We start from the raw sequence: 19,418 nt of genomic DNA on the forward strand, positions 1-19,418 counted from the left end.
TGAGTACTTATTTTTAGAGATGAGTTTTAGTTTTTATTTATAGAATATTGAGGTACTTGCGACATTTTTGATCACCTTTTATTACAATTTTGGGAGGCAAGATAAGCAAAAAAAACTGTTACTTTGCCATTGTTTTTTATTTTATTTTTCCTCATCGTTACACGGGAAGGATAAATAACACAATAGTTAACTTTGTAATTCAGGTTGTTACGGATGCAGTCATACCAAATATGTACAGTTTATGGTTGAAAAAGGATTAATGGGACTTTTCGATTGCTTTTCTATTCTTTCTTTTTTATGCAAGGTGATCAAAAAGCAGCAACCCTTTTTTTATTTTTTTTATACAGCATTCACCTAGTGAGATAAATGACCTACAGGGTAACAATGATTTTTTTCTATATTAACAAAATTGCCATGTAGCGTCGCTTGCAAATCTGTGGTTAATATGGCACATTAGGTGCTCGGTGCACTTTGGTTGGTGCTTCGCAATATGGTGCTCTTTCACTCTATTAGTCAGACTGAGCAGCACTTTATGATTGATGGTGTTCGCAACATTCGTGCCAGTGCTGTTTTGGCTAAAATCCTGCACATGTGGGGAAACAGATGCAGGGAACAGGCAGTATTTCAGCAGAGACAACCCAGGTCCAAGTGAAGCCAGTGTTATCATTCATGAATTTGGGATGGTGGAAGAGGGGGGGTATGGTCACTGCCTGACAGTGTATAAAGATTAATAGACACTTTTGTACTAATCTGAGCAATGGATTTGGTAACTTAAAGGGGTGTTCTCAAGTTTAGAAGTTATCTCATATCTAAAGAGCTCTGGCTGAATAGGGCAGAGGTCACTCATGTACCCTACCGCTCCATTCAGTCTTAATGGGCACGCCAGAGATTGCCAAGAGCAGCGCTCGGTTGATCTTGTGCGCGTGCCTGTTAAAATGAATGGAGAGGCAGTGCGCATGATTGACCTCTGCTCCATTCAACCAGGTCTCTTCAGAGCTCGGAATCTATAGGGACCATAGCAGTCGGGCCTCCAATGATCTGAAAGTTATTCCCTATCCAGTAGATGGGGAATAACTATTAATCTTGAGAACACTTTTTCAGGTGTGTCAAACTGACTTTAAGTGGAGGGAGTAACTAATCAGTGGAGAAAGAGACCTTTTTCTCTAATAAGATGTGTGACAGAGTTTCTTACCTACCATCCTACGGTTGATTTACTCTGAGGATTGAGCAGACAGGTGGCATAGGCATTTAGACTGGCAGCACTGACACCTCCTTTCCAGTGGGGGTGTAATTTCTTGCGTCCACCCAATCTCCAGACAGGTCCTACTGTGCACTAGCACTTTCTGCTCTCTACTGTATACTGATAAAAACTCCTAGATACATCCTCATCCTTTTTGGAGAGGTGTGTGAAGGACTGTCTCTCACTTTGGTGGACCTGACAGATGTGAATAAGCGCTACATAGTGCTTCACTCCCAGATTACATCTAATCACTAGGAATCCCAGCAGGAGGGGCCAATTTCTGATTATATTTTTTACATTAAAAAATTACCGGTAGGTATTTGTCCGATATCTGAAATGTTCAGCTGTGGGAACTGTTTTTCTGAAAGTATATCTGAGGAAAATCTTTAATAAACCACTTTGTCTCCTTCTTAGAAATACAGTCACGTGCGATTGGCTGGAACCAAAGACCCTCGTTCATACTTCAAGACGAAGACATGGTGGCTTGGTCTCATATTGATGATATTGGGCGAGGTAGCCGTGTTTTCATCCTATGCCTTTGCTCCTCTGTCTCTTATTGTGCCCCTCAGTGCTGTGTCTCTCATAGGTGAGTCCTTTTGGTCAAGGAACGCTCATTCTTCTCTTGGCCATAAGAATGGAACTACTCCATTAAGTCCTGCTATTCTCGTGTCGTTGTCAAGCTGATACTAATGATGCCTTGTAGAATATATACTGTGCTGGTGGATATAGAAGAGTCACTTTCCTAGTAGGGGAATCCAGTGGGCTCATTTTTAGTAAGGTGTTGATTACTTTAGGTTCATTTTTACATATGTGGTATAAACACCAGCGACGTGCATCCTCAGACTCCATTAGAAAAAGAGCAGCTAGTCTTCTGTCTGATATATCATTACAATAGAGCGCGCCCGCTCTAATCTCCTAATAACAGTACATTATTGGATGCCAGTAATGATTAGCTGTACATAATGAAAATGATGCTAATCCATTCATAATCTGCCCACTTTCCGTTTTTTTGCACTTTCATTTTTTCCTCCCCCATCTTGAAGAAATATAACTTGTTTTGCACTGTACTGCATATGTTTTGTGGGACAAGTTGTAGTTTTGAATGACGCCATTCATTTTACCATATAATGTGCTAAAAATTTGGAAAAAAAGGTCAGTGGGTTGAAATGGTGGAGAAAAAAAATGCAGTTTTTTGTTTTTATGTTTTTTTGCAGTCAAAATTTCCCGACAGCATGATTCTTCAGGTCATTCCAGCGATACCAAACTTCTGAATTTTTTTTTCTGACACCAAAATATAAGAAACTACAGAACTTTGTATACGAAAAAAATTGGCTTGTTTTTTCCTACAATTGAAGGACTTGTTTTTTGTGTGGAGACCTGTAGGTTTTTTTTTTTTTTTTTGAGGGGTGGTATATACAATGGTTTAAGTTTTATTAAATTTTTGGGGGTATGCTAGATGACCAAAAAAAAAATGCCATTTCAAAGTTATTATCTGCACAGCATTTGTCACGTGGGTTAATTAATTTTAGATTTTCAAAGATTTTACTTTTACAGATGAAATAAAAGTCCTATACAAAATCTGGTTGTAATACCATTTTTTTATTTTTAGATGGGGAACGGCTTTGAATCACTTATATCAGTATTGCAGAATATACTAAAAATGATGATTTATGAAGCCCCAATAACAGGCTGGGCATCATGGAAGTACAAAGATGGTGACATCAGGGGCCTTTGTCACCCACCTTCCATTGCAACCCATCGCCTAAACGCAACTTTGTATTGAAGAAGTGGGATTATGGGCGCCACATAGATCGCAAACATTTAAATGCCGTTATCAGAAATTGACAGCTCCAGTCACTGCTTTTAGAGGCAGATGCTGGCTGTATAACACAGCTGGCACCCAAGGTATATGAAGCAGGCTCAGTTCCTTACAGCCACATCCAGCATAAGACTTTCGTGTATGTCCTGTGTTGGGAAGGGTTTGATGTGGGCAATGCCTTTATTTCGCTGCATAAATTTTATGACAGCGGTCAGTCAGAATTTTATAATTCTACCATGTGTGGGATTTTGAGTTAATTCTTGATCAGTGATGTTTTGTGAAAAACTAAGAGAGGTTTTATTTCTTTTTATTTCTTCTTTTTTTTCAGCAAGCTCAATAATAGGCATTATATTTATTAAGGAAAAGTGGAAGCCAAAGGAATTCCTAAGTGAGTATTTATTTAATGGGGACATTTAGTTTTTTGTTTTTTTTACAACACCCCTTATTAATTTTATTAAGCATCATAATAAAAACATATAATGTAAGCCTACAAAAGTTGGGGACCCCCCCCATCTTTGAAAAGGAAAGTAAATTTGCTCCATAGTGTTTGCTGCCGACACTTTTTCTGTTTACATCACTCAATGGGGATTTTTATTATGCGAAATTCTGAAGAAATCTGCATCTGGCTTTCATGACTAGATCCACACTTTATTATGTGTTTTAGACACTTTCTGTGCCTTGTCTGACACAGGGTATGTGGACAAAAAGACACCAGAACGTTGATGTAATCTAGCAAGTGGCGTAAGCTTAAAGGGGTTGTCCAGTCGAAAGTGATAAGTCTGCAGTCACTCTGCGTGGCCTCGCTCCATACAAGAGTATGGGGAGTGAGGCCGCACCCACTGGCCGGGGTATGTATAACTCATACATACCCTCCGTTACCGGGTCTGAAAGCTGCAAATCCCCGCAGCGCACAGTGTATGCACTGGCGGGATTCCTAAGTCTGCAGTCACTCTGTTATCACTTTTGACCGGACAATCCCTTTAAGACTAACGGTCTGATTCATTAAGCCTGGAATTGTGCACGCCAGTTAGAATGAAAGCAGCGCTAAAGTACGATGCATACCTCTTAATGAAATATTACAACAGCCGCGTGATTCCACCAGAAAGTACATATCTGGCATAATTGACACTACTAAATAATGATGAATTTGCCACGTGCCCCTCCTGCCCTAGTTCCTGCTACTTCAGCAAAGCTGCCTGGAATTGGTGTGAAAAGCAAAAAGTTGCAAACTTTTTGCTCAACTTCAAGTTGCGCAAAAATTTTGCAACATTTCCCAGTGTTTTATAACCAAATTTTGATGTAAATGCCTTGATGAATCTAAACTATACATCTAAAGATACACCAGATTTATCAGAAGCCATGAACCACTGGTGTATTTTAAGACTGTCTAGTCTATGTTTGACTTATACAAATCACTTTTGATATTTGCGTTATACATATAGTTTAAAGCTTGTTTTCACAGGACAATGAATGTAATTTTTCCTTTTTGGTAACCTGAGAAGCTCTAGCCCATAATATGCTTGTCGCTTTGCTATTCTATCCTGGATCTGTGCATTTAGTTCCGTCCATCTGATCATAAATATAAATGGTTGTCTTAGATTATTCTATTTACTACTGTCATGCGTATTACCTATGGCATTCTCCACCGATGTGTGTGATGTGTCACCTCGAAGCTTGTTATAGTGAAATACTGCACACACATCAGATTTGGATACCACTAATTGCACAGTAGGTGTCTGATTCCCACTGCGGTTAAAGGGTTGTTGGGCAAAGGTATTGGCTTGGCTTAAACTTTAGTGTTAAACATTGCTTTTCCTTGTAATCATCACTTTTTTTTCCTTACTAACCCCACTTTTTCTTCAATACATCCTTTTTTCTTTTAAGAAACACTAATGTTAAAGGGGTTTTCCAGTCAATGAAGAAAATTAGTTAGGGAGTGTAACATTTAGAATCCTAAGGGCAGGTGCAGTCGACTGTATAGTCTCATCCGAGAGAATCGGGTTTATTATGCAAATCACAGTCTGATCAGTGTGTGTGCATAGTGGGATCCGATTCTCTCGGATGAGGAGAAGATGGGGAAGAAAAAAAAGTCTCCATCTTCTCCATTCTGTCAGTGTGCGGAAATCGGACTGCACTCAGATGTCATTTGAGTGCAGTCTGATGGTTTTCATGACTCATGGAGTGACATGGCTGAGTGCAATCCGAATATCAGATCAAACTCGGGCATGCAGCAATTCACCCCCCACCTCGTACAGACTCTGTCTGAGGAAAAGATCAGACGTGCACGGCCCCATAATAATAATCTTTTTATTTATATAGCGCCAACATATTCCGCAGCGCTCTACAATTCAGACAATTTACAGACATTATCGGCACTGTCCCCATTGGGGCTCACAATCTACATCCCCTATCAGTATGTCTTTGGACTAACATTGGTCCGAAGTCCAATCCGGTGTTTTGTTGGATTACACTCAGACGGAAAATACGGTGGTGTGCACCTGGCCTAATAAACTGTTAGGATTATGTTCTGTTTCACAGTCCCAGCATTTATGGATGCGATTTGCATATTTGCCATCACACTCAGACCGAAAATGCTGCCATGTGCACAAGCCCTAACAGTGTGTAGGGTCACACAACTGTAGATTCTCTCATCCAAGAGAATTGGGTCGATTATGCAAATGACCTCTGATCAAACTCCTAGCATAGTCAGCATGGTGTGATCCGATTTTCTTGGATGAGAGAATTGGAGCACACTGAGGAGAAGATGGAGAACAAAATTTCTCCATCTTCTCCATAGTGTCAGAACACAGAAAGTAAACTACACTCAAATGTCATCCAAGTGCTGTCCAATGATTTTCACGCTCTCATTGTCTTGAATGTCCGAATGCGACCCAATAATCGGATCAAACTCTGACATGTTGTTGTGACTTTTTCCTCGACCTCCTCAGAAAAAACAGCCTTATCAACAGTCAGATTACAAATGCATTAGCAGAATGGAGTAGACCCCCATGATAAAGGTGGAGCAGCACAGGTGCAGAATACTGATGGAGCAACCACACACAGACCTACCAATTCATGGAGGGGGTGCCTAGTATTAAAAATGCACACAAATGAGGCTTGCATAGGGTGTCAGTCACACAGATACGTGTGATGTACCGTGTCTGGCTGACAGCTTATTGATGATGCCCGTACTATTAGATCAGACAGGTTACCCAGCACTATATAAGTGCACCCCACAAGGACTGACATCTCAGTTCACTCACCCAACACTAAAGGGCCTTGCTACATCCTGCATAAAAATGGAAAAATGGGCAATGAGGCCATTGGCAAAGGAACTTAAGAAGGCTGTATGCTGTAGCCAAATCATGGGAGCTTCAACAGCCCCAACCTTAGATGGGAGGGAACGAGAAGGATTTCCTGTTCTCCCTGCCAAATGTATGTAGGATTGTTTGCTTCAGGAGCCAGAAGATAGTCCTGCAGACTAAGAAATAGATCTTTTGTTACTTTTTTTCACCTGTCCTTTTAAACACTCAGAGGGAACTTTTTCAAACCTTGTGCAAGAAAGTAGAACAGCTGCCAATTGCTTGAATTCCGCTAATGGTGCAATCACGCCCACCTGCAGGAGCCAATAAGCAAAGCAGTTTGCCGCTAATGCCTCAGTGTGACTGCACTGATTGGCCCCGCAGGTGGGCGGGCGTGGCTTTCATCCGCATGTAGCAGAGCATGATCGCACCCGATCGCCCTTCTGACAAATTATATTGGCCCTTTGCATTCGTTTTCATACTACTTTACCTTTTTGCACAATATCACCTCATTTCAGTGATTTGCTGATTTTATGATCATGTAACCAGCAGATTTTCACCTGCATGTTCACTAATCAGGCCTCCTCTGATTTCTGTATGTGTCTTCTTCTTCCATCCCCCAAAAGGACGTTATATCTTGTCCTTTTTAGGCTGTGGCTTAGCGGTCATTGGCACGTATCTGCTGATAACTTTTGGGCCCAACAGTCATGAGAAGATGACAGGAGACAACATCGTTAGACACTTAGTAAGCTGGCCATTCCTGCTGTACATGGTAAGTTCTACGTCTATACGGGTGGGATGTAAGATAGCTTTAATAGGATTCTAGTCATTTCTAGCTGCACCAATCCCCAAGATTCAGTGCCATAGCACGTGGACATTATTTTTAGCTTTTCTGCAGTTTAGAAAAAAAAAATAGCATTGTGTTTTCATGTCATTCTCCTGAATATAAGGGTCGCTCTATGACTTGTTACATCTACAGTTGCAATCAAAATTGTTCAACCCCCATTGGAAATTAGGTTTATTAGTAAAATTTAAAACTTTCTGCTGTTTGCCATAAACTAATCAACAAGAACAATTTAACCCCTTACAAAAATTGGACATTTTGGTATGTCCAATGTCGAATGCCTGTGTGTAGAGCGGGATATAGAGCTGGATCCACACTATACCCTCCAGATGTGAATGGGGTTACCCCCTCAAATGCTTTGTCAGTCTTTGACAGCAGCATTTAAGGCATGCGATCAAGGGGGGTGCGACAGTCTATACGCCCATCTTTTCTTTTCCTCCCACCCAGCGAAGCAACCAAAAGGGGCTGTGTAATAGGAACCGCTAACCGCTTTAAATAATAAAAAACTTGTGAAAAAAAGTGGGTTTTTTTATTACCTTAATTAGGATAATAATCATATTAGTAATGTAAACCATGTTAATAATCATGACCAATGTTATTCAATGGGGCCGTGTAATTCTGAGACTTCAGTAGTCGGTAAAATACATTTTGTGCTGAATAGGAGAAACAAAGTGTTACATTAGTTGTGCTGAGCTATTTACATCGTTGTTTGTTTGGTTTACTGCAAACAGCAGAAAGTTGTTTTTTTAAGTTTGCTCATAAACTAAGTTTGCATTGGGGGTTGAATTACATTTTTAAATGCTTGGTGTGTAATCTGCAGATGTGAAGAGCAATGAGGGTTTTGTGTCTTGTTTTTACAGAATATATTAACCTTTTCTTATTTTTGTATTTCACAGCTTGTGGAAATCCTTGTTTTCTGCTTCCTGCTCTATTACTACAAGCAGAAGAATGCTAATTATTTGCTCCTCATACTAATGCTGGTTGCGCTACTGGGTAACTGCCCCTTACTTTTATCTCGCTCACTTTATTTGACTTATGAAATCGTACACCTTGATTCGCTAACTCAGTCGGCACATAATGGAACGCAATAGTTTTTATCAAGCAACTTTAAAGACTTTTTTTTTTTCCTTTTACATTTTGCAACAAACCAAACATATTACCCCCCCCCATCTTGCTCCCACCGCCCATCCAAACACAATATCATCGCTGCCTTTTCAGATATCGTCGGGCCCCGTCACACTAAGCGATGCAGCAGCGATCCCGACAACGATACGACCTGTCAGGGATCGTTGCTGCATCGCTAATACATCGCTGGTGAGCTGTCAAACAGGCAGGCTCACCAGCGATCAGGGGAGCAGCGATATCGTGGAAAGAATCGTTCCACGATGTCCTGCTCCCGTTACCAGCCTGCTGCAAGCAGGAGCAGGCTGGTAACTATGGTAAACATCGGGTTACTAAGTGCGCGTGTGCCCCTAGTAACCCGCTGTTTACCATGGATACCACTCTGCTACAGTGCGCGGGAGCCTCCGTGCACCGTAGCAGAGTGGTATCCATGGTAAACAGCGGGTTACTAAGTGCACGCGTGCCCCTAGTAACCCGATGTTTACCATAGTTACCAGCCAGATCGTTGGTCCCGCTGGTCACACACAGCGATGTGTGCTGGCCAGCGGGAGGCCAACGACCAAAAAATGGTCCAGGACACTTTGCAACGATCAGCGACCTCACAGCAGGGGCCTGATCGTTGCAAAGTGTCACACACAGCGACATCGCTGGTGAGGTCGCTGGTGAGTCACCAAAACCGTGACTCAGCAGCGATATCGCTAGCGATATCGCTATGTGAGACGGGGGCTTAAGACATAAGTGCCCTTATCACAATTAGTAAATGTCAGATACATTAAAGGACAATAATAGAAATATGATAAAGTCTTTCAAAGCTGAGATTTTTATCAAGATCACCATAATATTTCCTAAGAACTATAATAATTAAATAACATAATCTTCTGGTATATCTCTGTTTACTTACTATCCAATTAATATGCTGCCTTTAATTGGCGCTAAACCCCAACTATCTAATCGCACAGCCTATATATACACGTACATATACAGTATATGTGTGTGTGTGTGTGTGTGTGTGTGTGTGTGTGTATATATATATATATATATATATAATATATATAACATATATACAGTACAGACCAAAAGTTTGGACACACCTTCTCATTTAAAGATTTTTCTGCATTTTCATGACTATGAAAATTGTACATTCACACTGAAGGCATCAAAACTATGAATTAACACATGTGGAATTATATACTTAACAAAAAAGTGTGAAACAACTGAAAATATGTCTTATATTCTAGGTTCTTCAAAGTAGCCACCTTTTGCTTTGATGGCTGCTTTGCACACTCTTGGCATTCTCTTGATGAGCTTCAAGAGGTAGTCACCGGAAATGGTTTTCCAACAATCTTGAAGGAGTTCCCAGAGATGCTTAGCACTTGTTGGCCCTTTTACCTTCACTCTGCGGTCCAGCTCACCCCAAAACCATCTCGATTGGGTTCAGGTCTGGTGACTGTGGAGGCCAGGTCATCTGGCGTAGCACCCCATCACTCTCTTTGTTAGTCAAATAGCCCTTACACAGCCTGGAGGTGTGTTTGGGGTCATTGTCCTGTTGAAAAAGAAATGATGGTCCAACTCAACGCAAACCGGATGAAATAGCATGCCCCTGAAAGATGCTGTGGTAGCCATGCTGGTTCAGTATGCCTTCAATTTTGAATAAATCTCCAACAGTGTCACCAGCAAAGCACCCCCACACCATCACACCTCCTCCTCCATGCTTCACGGTGGGAACCAGGCATGTAGAGTCTATCCGTTCACCTTTTCTGCGTCGCACAAAGACATGGTGGTTGGAACCAAAGATCTCAAATTTGGACTCATCAGACCAAAGCACAGATTTCCACTGGTCTAATGTCCATTCCTTGTGTTCTTTAGCCCAAACAAGTCTCTTCTGCTTGTTGCCTGTCCTTAGCAGTGGTTTCCTAGCAGCTATTTTACCATGAAGGCCTGCTGCACAAAGTCTCCTCTTAACAGTTGTTGTAGAGATGTGTCTGCTGCTAGAACTCTGTGTGGCATTGACCTGGTCTCTAATCTGAGCTGCTGTTAACCTGCGATTTCTGAGGCTGGTGATGTGGATAAACTTATCCTCAGAAGCAGAGGTGACTCTTGGTCTTCCTTTCCTGGGGCGGTCCTCATGTGAGCCAGTTTCTTTGTAGCACTTGATGGTTTTTGCAACTGCACTTGGGGACACTTTCAAAGTTTTCTCAATTTTTCACACTGACTGACCTTCATTTCTTAAAGTAATGATGGCCACTCCTTTTTCTTTACTTAGCTGCTTTTTTCTTGCCATAATACAAATTCTAACAGTCAATTCAGTAGGACTATCAGCTGTGTTTCCACCAGACTTCTGCACAACACAACTGATGGTCCCAACCCCATATATAAGGCAAGAAATGCCACTTATTAAACCTGACAGGGCACACCTGTGAAGTGAAAACCATTTCCGGTGACTACCTCTTGAAGCTCATCAAGAGAATGCCAAGAGTGTGCAAAGCAGTCATCAAAGCAAAAGGTGGCTACTTTGAAGAACCTAGAATATAAGACATATATATATATATATATATATAGTATAATATAATATATACTGTCAATGGCCAATATTGAGCCATGTGTTGTCTTGTGGGGCTCTACAGTGGGAAGATCTTCCACATAACCAAGTAAGCTAAAATGTGAGAAAGGATCAACAGCAAGACTATAACCAGAATGAATCAAGTGTGCCACTCTTTTCCACAAATTCTTTAATCTAGAACACACGTGTCAAACTGGCCCGCAGTGTGATTAGAACCGCCACCCCTATGTGGGACCCATTATTCTGTGGGACCCATTATTCTGTGGGACCCATTATTCTGTGTGGCGGACTGTGTGGGGCCCATTATTCTGTGTGGGGGGGCCCATTATTCTTTGTGGCGGACTGTGTGGGGCCCATTATTCTTTGTGGCGGACTGTGTGGGGCCCATTATTCTGTGTGGCGGACTGTGTGGGGCCCATTATTCTGTGTGTGGGGCCCATTATTCTGTGTGTGGGGCCCATTATTCTGTGTGTGGGGCCCATTATTCTGTGTGTGGGGCCCATTATTCTGTGTGTGGGGGCCATTATTCTGTGTGGGGGGGCCATTATTCTGTGTGGCGGACTGTGGGGGGCCCATTATTCTGTGTGGGGGGCCCATTATTCTGTGTGGCGGACTCTGTGGGGCCCATTATTCTGTGTGGCGGACTCTGTGGGGCCCATTATTCTGTGTGGCGGACTATGTGGGGCCCATTATTCTTAAAGCATCTTAATAAGTCGCAATATTTTGTGGACTGATGTTGAAACTTTTGACATTTTCACTCCACTCCTGGCCATCTACAATACTATGGGTGGAATATGTACAGGACACTGACAAGTCTGTCAAATTCAGGAAAAGTTATGCCACTTAATTTGTGCCAGTTGCTGTGGTCCCATCCTCTAAAGTATTGCTGCTGGGCTGCTAAATTATAGATGCCTGGATTAGGACCTCCCTAATCCTCCATTCTTACTACCTGTGTAGAATTTTTGGTTTGATCCTAGCTATCCCTCCCTTCCATATTAGGTCTCTAAAGAAACCATTATCTTTGAAGAGAAAGCACTGTAGCATCCCAATGGTGCTTATTATGAAAGGTATAAAGCAATCCATGCCATCTTTAGTAAATTAATGTGATCTATGACCAAAAGCCATAGTTCCAGGAATAAAAGACACATTGTAGTGTAACCATAATGGTGCCATAATACAATTATGTGGAAGCTTTGAGATCCTCACAATCATGATGTTAAAGGTTCGCTTATTTTTCCTTGCTCAGAGGACCCTGGCCGTCCACTGTGCAGGGAACTACAGTTGAGACCCATTCAAGTAAATGTGGCCAGCTGCAGATCCCTGCAGAGCTAGTAGCTGTGAGTGCTGCTCTTTAGACATTACTTATTTAGTGCTTTGTTCCCTTCATTCTCATGATCGTGAGGATCCCATAGATCGTAACACCACTAATCATAAAATTATGGCATACCCTAGCAATATGCCGTCACATAGGAATAACCCCTTAAAGGGAGAATGTAGCTTCTAAAACTCAGATTAATCCACTGTAGGGATTCACTCTCTCAGGAATTCAATAGGTAGCGTTCACACAGGCAATGCGGATTGGTCCAAACAGGCGCAGTTTTGTTGCTTTCATAAAATTCCAAAGGATTCAAAACCTATAACAGCCTCTCATGGGCACAATGGTATCACAGCAAATAAACTGTTCATTCAGCAGGCACATATGTCAGTGTGAGCTCACCAGAACAGATTACAGTTCATACACAAAAGAGGCATGATCCCAGCAGTCTCTGTATCACCTATAGCCCAAGCTCCAGCACCAAACAGAAGTATTCAGCTACAGGCATAGTTCACACTGAGCTGGCTGCAGCTTATACGCCGTTCTCTGCACACACTGACTGCCCAGCTTTCCTAGCTGACCCATGCAGTCTCCATTCAAAGAGAGGCCCTGGCTTGTCTCTCTCCCAGATACAGCTCACATTTTGGCTAGCCACTCTCCAGCAGCACACTCAAAAAGTCCCGCAGACTGACACACACCTAGTGAACACAGGCCCTGGCTCTTGTTAAAAGAAAAAAAAAAAAAGCTAGTCAGGTGCGTCTAATCAAGACCTGCAGTGCTAGGATTTAACCCTGTCCTACCTGGTTCTGCTACACTACTCATACTTTCACATAAGGGACTTGGCCCCTATAAAAATTTATAGTACTGATTCTTCACCAATTTTGTTTTACCCTTAAAAACAAAACAAGTTTTATTACATACATAAATGAGGGGACCTTGTAGGGCCAAAAGAACAGTGCACCATTCTTGCTCCTCAAATACTATCCTCTGCACCTCCCCTTATGTTGACTATGGTGATTGACACCGCTGGTTTTGGAGCAAATTGGCACCTAAATTGAATCCCCAGCCCTGCATGCACTGACACTGCAGGGGTTAAGAGCACATATAGCGTCAGTGTATGCAGGTGCACTCTCCTCCCCCTCTTGTTTGCAGCAGCCGCTAGCAGTGGGCAGCCAATACTGACGGTTGAGGGGTTGAGAGCACTTTGACACTGTGTGTCCCTGCACATGCCGGGCTCCTGCAGTGTAAGTGCGGGCAAGCTATCATCCCCTTCTCCTGTCCATATTGGACAGCTGCTCGCACTGTTTGATCCTGTGTGCTGCGAGGGACCAATGCAGACTGGAGAGAGGGATCAGAGCTCGCCTGCACTGACACTGTGTGTACTCTCGGCTTCTGCAGTGTCAGTGCTCGCACGGTTGGAGATTCAATTCAGGCAGCTCTCCAAAGTGAGCACTGTCAATCAACATAAGGTGGGGAGGGTGCTGAAGATTGTAATTGAGGGTGCAGAATAGTACACGAAGACCTTGGGTTCCCCGAGGACCCCTCATTTACATATGTAATGAAAGAGGTTTTATGTAAAATCTGTACTACAGGTCAGGTAGGATTTTTTTGTAGGCACGAAGTACCATATATTCAGGTATAAGTTGTATAATTAGAATTTTTAACGCTGAAAGACTCCCCTTCAATTGTAATATACCTATAAGTATGTTCTGAGACATTGATTGGCATATGACTGATAGTATAAGAAAAATACTATGTAGTATAGTCTAGTTTACCACTGTAGGCCATGTTCTAAAGCTATAGATTCCAACATGTGGCTCACCAGCTGTTACAACACTACAACTCCCAGTATGACTTGTGAGCCAAACCTACATGTGGATCTCCAGATGCTGCTAAAGGCAGAAGGCTGCCATGTCATTCTGGGATTTTTCCACTGCCTGATCCATGAAGTTTGGATACCAGTGGTGTAAGAAAATGACATTAGCGGAACTGACACCGTACTTCAACGGGGCGGACATATCGTTAGTCCAACCTGTGCGGCCGCACGGGCCCAAGAAGTAAGGGGGGCATTTCTACTTCCAAAGCTGGTGCAATTGTGCATTTTAGGAGCTCTTGGGTTGCAAAGGGCCCATATATTGTTTTTTCGCAGGGTCCGTTTTCTGTCTGTGTCCGTCAGTGCTACTACATAACTTTGAAAACTCTCATAAAAATGCCAGCAATCTGTATTATGAAATACTTTTATGTGTACCATTAAAATGTGAAACCAACATATTTTTTTTTGTAATTGTAGGCACCACTACAGTTATCACAGTGAAAGCACTCGCTGGTATGATCATTGTGTCCATACAGGACACCATGCAGCTGGGATATCCCATTTTTTACATCATGATCGTGTGTATGGTTGCTACTGCTATTGCACAAGGATCGTAAGTGCACAGATCAATTTTTTTTTTGTTTGTTTCACTATTGTACATTTGTATATTGGTATGGTAAATCAAATTATATTAATTTATTCTTTAGCGCAATGTATCCATAGGCAAACTTATAGGTTGGTTATACTACTTAATTGGCACAGAAGCCAAACTTTAGTTTTATTAATTACTACAGTGCCGAAACATAATAATAAATAACAATATTGACACCTATGTTTTTTTTGTTCTTTGAAATTTTTATTATATATTGGATCAATGTGCTTTTTTTATTATAATTATTCTGAATGAAGTGGCTAAGATGAAATGTCTTTTGCAGATTTCTGTCCCAAGCATCCCAGTTGTATGATTCTGCCTTGATTGCAAGTGTTAATTACATCATGTCTACAACTCTTGCTTTAACTGCAGGTAAAATTGGTAGAACATTTTATTATCTTTGCTGCAAAAGTATGTAGACATTTATTTTCCCGTCTCTATGAACAAAACCAGTCTCCAAAGCAAAGCCTTCTTCAGTCCTAAAAGATACAACCAAATGAACACTGATCGGCTGAGTGCAAGGATCTGCTTTATCTGCACAATGATTGAGCATCCAGTAAAAGAGTTAGCACACGGAATAACATATATGGTATATCCTCAGGAGAGTCTGCAGTCACGCTGCCATGAATTCATGGTGCAAGCAGGCGAACCCTTGACTGCATGTATGCTATTTGCCTTCATTTGGTCACGTGTCGACTAGCCCGTTCGGCTTATCTCTTACTTTTGCCTCAAGCCTGGACAAACCCTTTAAATGTATGATTTCCGGGACTCCTCCTAATCCCTATTAGGGGTGGTCCCAAGCCCTCCTATTACATCTCACTGCATGACCACCATGTGGAGGAGCTTGAATGGAGCAGCTGCCAACCATACACAGTGCAACCCCATTCAAAGTCTATAGGATGGATGAAGACAGCTAAGCACTATGCTTGGCACTATGCTTGGCAGTCTCTGGCAGCCCACAGTTTCTGGGTATATGGTGGGGCACCATAATAGAATGTTAGTAACTAGCTAATTTGGGCACTAAAGCATGTACCCTATGGTTGTAAAATATAGAGAAAGCATGTAGAGATGTGAGGTTGGAAGGAGAGCAGGAAAGTATCTCACTGGGTAACAATGTGAGATAGTTTTCATAGTCTACAGAATAGAGGACAATAACATGAACTGCTGTGCTAACATCTGCATGCAACTATGTTTTAATAACAAGTCATGGCAATGCTTTATAAAGAGGACCTTTCACCAATTTTTTCATGTTGAACTGGATACGCAATGTAATAGTGGCTGCATATAACAATTTTTTTCGTTATTTTTCCTCTCCATTGCGGAGATAATAGCAATCAAAGTATTTGGTACCTAATGAGTTAACGTTTCTTTTTAAATCCTAGTGGGTGTTGTTATACACTGCTCAAAAAAATAAAGGGAACACTCAAATAACACATCCTGGATCTGAATGAATGAAATATTCTCATTGAATACTTTGTTCTGTACAAAGTTGAATGTGCTGACAACAAAATCACACAAAAATCATCAATGGAAATCAAATTTATTAACCAATGGAGGCCTGGATTTGGAGTCACCCCAAAATTAAAGTGGAAAAACATACTACAGGCTGATCCAACTTTGACGTAATGTCCTTAAAACAAGTCAAAATGAGGTTCATTATTGTGTGTGGCCTTCACGTGCCTGTATGACCTCCCTACAACGCCTGGGCATGCTCCTGATGAGGTTGTGGATGGTCTCCTGTGGGATCTCCTCCCAGACCTGGACTAAAGCATCCACCAACTCCTGGACAGTCTGTGGTGCAACGTGACGCTGGTGGATGGAGCGAGACATGATGTCCCAGATGTGCTCAATCGGATTCAGGTCTGGGGAACGGGCGGGCCAGTCCATAGCTTCAATGCCTTCATCTTGCAGGAACTGCTGACACACTCCAGCCACATGAGGTCTGGCATTGTCCTGCATTAGAAGGAACCCAGGGCCAACCGCACCAGCATATGGTCTCACAAGGGGTCTAAGGATCTCATCTCGGTACCTAATGGCAGTCAGGCTACCTCTGGCGAGCACATGGAGGGCTGTGCGGCCCTCCAAAGAAATGTCACCCCACACCATTACTGACCCACTGCCAAACCGGTCATGCTGAAGGATCGCTCTCCACGGCATCTCCAGACTCTGTCACGTCTGTCACATGTGCTCAGTGTGAACCTACTTTCATCTGTGAAGAGCACAGGTCGCCAGTGGTGACTTTGCCAATCCTGGTGTTCTGTGGCAAATGCCAAGCGTCCTGCACGGTCTTGGGCTGTGAGCACAACCCCCATCTGTGGATGTTGGGCCCTCATACCACCCTCTTGGAGTCGGTTTCTAACTGTTTGTGCAGACACGTGCACATTTGTGGCTTCTGGAGGTCATTTTGCAGGGCTCTGGCAGTGCTCCTCCTGTTCCTCCTTGCACAAAGGAGGAGGTAACGGTCCTGCTACTGAGTTGTTGCCCTCCTATGGCTCCCTCCACATCTCCTGGTATCTGCTCCATGCTCTGGACACTGTGCTGACAGACACAGCTACCCTTCTTGCCACAGCTCGCACTGATGTCCCATCCTGGATGAACTGCACTACCTGAGCAACTTCTGTGGGTTGTACTGTAGACACCGCCTCATGCTGCTGTACCTCTAGGGGTGAGAGCAATGGCAAAATGAAAAAGTGACCAAAACAACCGAAAAGGATGAGAACAGAGAAATGGTCTGTGGTCACCACCTGCTGAACCACTCCTTTATAGAAGGCAATTAGCAAGATACCCATCATTTCTACCAGTTGTCTGTTCCATTTGCACAACAGCCGGAGAAATGGATTCACAATCAGTGTTGCTTCATAACTGGACAGGTAGATTTCACAGAAGTGTTATTGACTTGGAGTTACATTGTTTAAGTGTTCCCTTTATTTTTTGAGCAGTGTATGTTTCACTGGGGGTGTGTACTTCATCCCTTTGCGTGATGTTGAGCAATTTTAAGGAGGTAGCAATACTCAAAGGAAATAAGGACACACCTCCACTTCAAAGGGAATCTGTCAGCAGGTTTTTGCTACCTCATCTGAGAGCAGCGTAATGTAGGCAGAGAGAAGCTGAATCCAATGATGTATCACTTAGATTACTGGGTGCAGTCATTCTGACACAAACAGAGCTTTTAGATTTAGAATGAAGCAGAGCTAAGGAAGCTAACCCCGCCCACACCAGGCTCTTTATGTACAAAGTCCATAGACAATGAGGTGCTTATCACAGGAGGGGACATTACTGGACTAGTATAGTCCAGCAATGTTAATCACTTAGTGATAAATTCTTCACAGTTAGTAAACAACAGCACACAAGTGACACATCCCTGAATTCTGTATTTCAGCCTCTCTTGTGGTCTTCATATTACATAGCAAAAACCTGCTGACAGATTCACGTATGACTGACAGCCATGATCTCCAGGTCTAACCTGCATGATTAGAAAGCACACATGACCGACACCTTCAAGATAAGATCCATGTGGGGGGATGGGCAGCACAGCTGAGTTTAGCCATGTCACACAAACCCTTCTATCAGCTCTCCTCTACTAGCAGTGTCTGCTTTGCTTTTCTACTCCTGTCACACATTGTCTAAAGGTATGTCAATAATCACACTAATGTCTGTTGTGCTCAACTTGTATTCGCTCTGTGTTGTGATGACAGCCTGCTCTAATCTCTTGTTTCACATAGGAGTAGCCCAGAACAGGTAGGTTACTCCTGTGTGAGATGTAATGACCACCGGATCTCTCTGCAGAGCGAGTACAAGCTGCTTAAGCACAGCAGACATAAGTGTGGTTACTAACACACTTAGTAATCAGGACAGATGATAGAAGGGTTTATGATGTGACACAGCTAATCTCAACTGCACTGCCCCTTCCCCCTACATTGACTCATGCAGGAGGTTAGGCCAGGAGATCAGAGCTGAAACCTGCTCTAAGCTATGGTCTTGGGCGTGTTCTCCTTTCCTTTGTGTGTTGCTGCCTGCCTATGGGAAGTACACACCCCAGTGAGATCTGTCTGATCATACCCACTTAATCAAATCAAAACCTGTGATTGCTAATATCTTTATAACGGAGAGGCGAAATAAAAAAAAAACTGCAACCACTATTACAACCTGTGTCCAGTTCAACATGAAAAATGTGGTGAAGAGTCCTCTTTTATAGGGTCAGTATTGACTTATATAATTGCTACTTCCAATAGGTGGCAGTAAAGACCATATTCTCTTCTGTGAATAAGCTATTTGCATATTTTATTTCCCAGAGAGTATTGCATGGTCTATATGTTTCCATACGCCAGCTTAACAGTCTCCTTACAGAGTTATTCTCAAGTTGTGTCTTGAGCAGCACCAGCTTTACAGTCTGTTTACTTCCAGGTTGCTGGGAAGCTGGCACTCCTCCTTGAGTGACTGTTTTGTTCTGTCATTAACAGTCATATTAACAATGTAGAGATAACCTTTCAACAAGCACATTACTTGGAAAGTGTACCATTATTAGAAGTGCTCTGGAAACTGTGATTGTGGGGCCAGGGAATTGTGATTTTGCAGGATTGATAACCGGTCAGGAGCCGGGAGGAAAGGGAGCAGCTAACTGCTGTATAGAAATCAATGGGTTGAAGAGAACTGACTGAGATCTTAGGAGTTATAGGGAATCTATAATCAGAAAATGACTTGTTGTTTAAATCAGGTTTTTGAGACACCTTTATTATTATTAAAAAAAAAAT

The 19,418-nt window shown here is 42.4% G+C and overlaps 1 protein-coding gene across 3 annotated transcripts in view; it reads left to right on the plus strand.

Annotated features, from left to right (window-relative positions):
• Positions 1 to 19,418, plus strand: part of NIPAL3 (NIPA like domain containing 3) — a 35,496-nt gene that overhangs the window by 11,012 nt on the left and 5,066 nt on the right. For 2 of the 3 annotated variants that reach the window (XM_073665806.1, XM_073665807.1), the window contains exons 4-9: positions 1,655 to 1,826; positions 3,388 to 3,447; positions 6,988 to 7,133; positions 8,102 to 8,198; positions 14,493 to 14,628; positions 14,951 to 15,039. In XM_073665806.1, coding sequence (XP_073521907.1) covers positions 1,655 to 1,826; positions 3,388 to 3,447; positions 6,988 to 7,133; positions 8,102 to 8,198; positions 14,493 to 14,628; positions 14,951 to 15,039 — 700 coding nt within the window. The remainder of the gene's footprint in view (positions 1 to 1,654; positions 1,827 to 3,387; positions 3,448 to 6,987; positions 7,134 to 8,101; positions 8,199 to 14,492; positions 14,629 to 14,950; positions 15,040 to 19,418) is intronic. The other variant, XM_073665808.1, reaches the window with a different exon arrangement.

The sequence above is a fragment of the Phyllobates terribilis genome, unplaced genomic scaffold (assembly GCF_046119375.1).
Source record: "Phyllobates terribilis strain yellow unplaced genomic scaffold, ASM4611937v1 Scaffold_2__4_contigs__length_985480577, whole genome shotgun sequence".
Classification (NCBI taxonomy): domain Eukaryota; kingdom Metazoa; phylum Chordata; class Amphibia; order Anura; family Dendrobatidae; genus Phyllobates; species Phyllobates terribilis.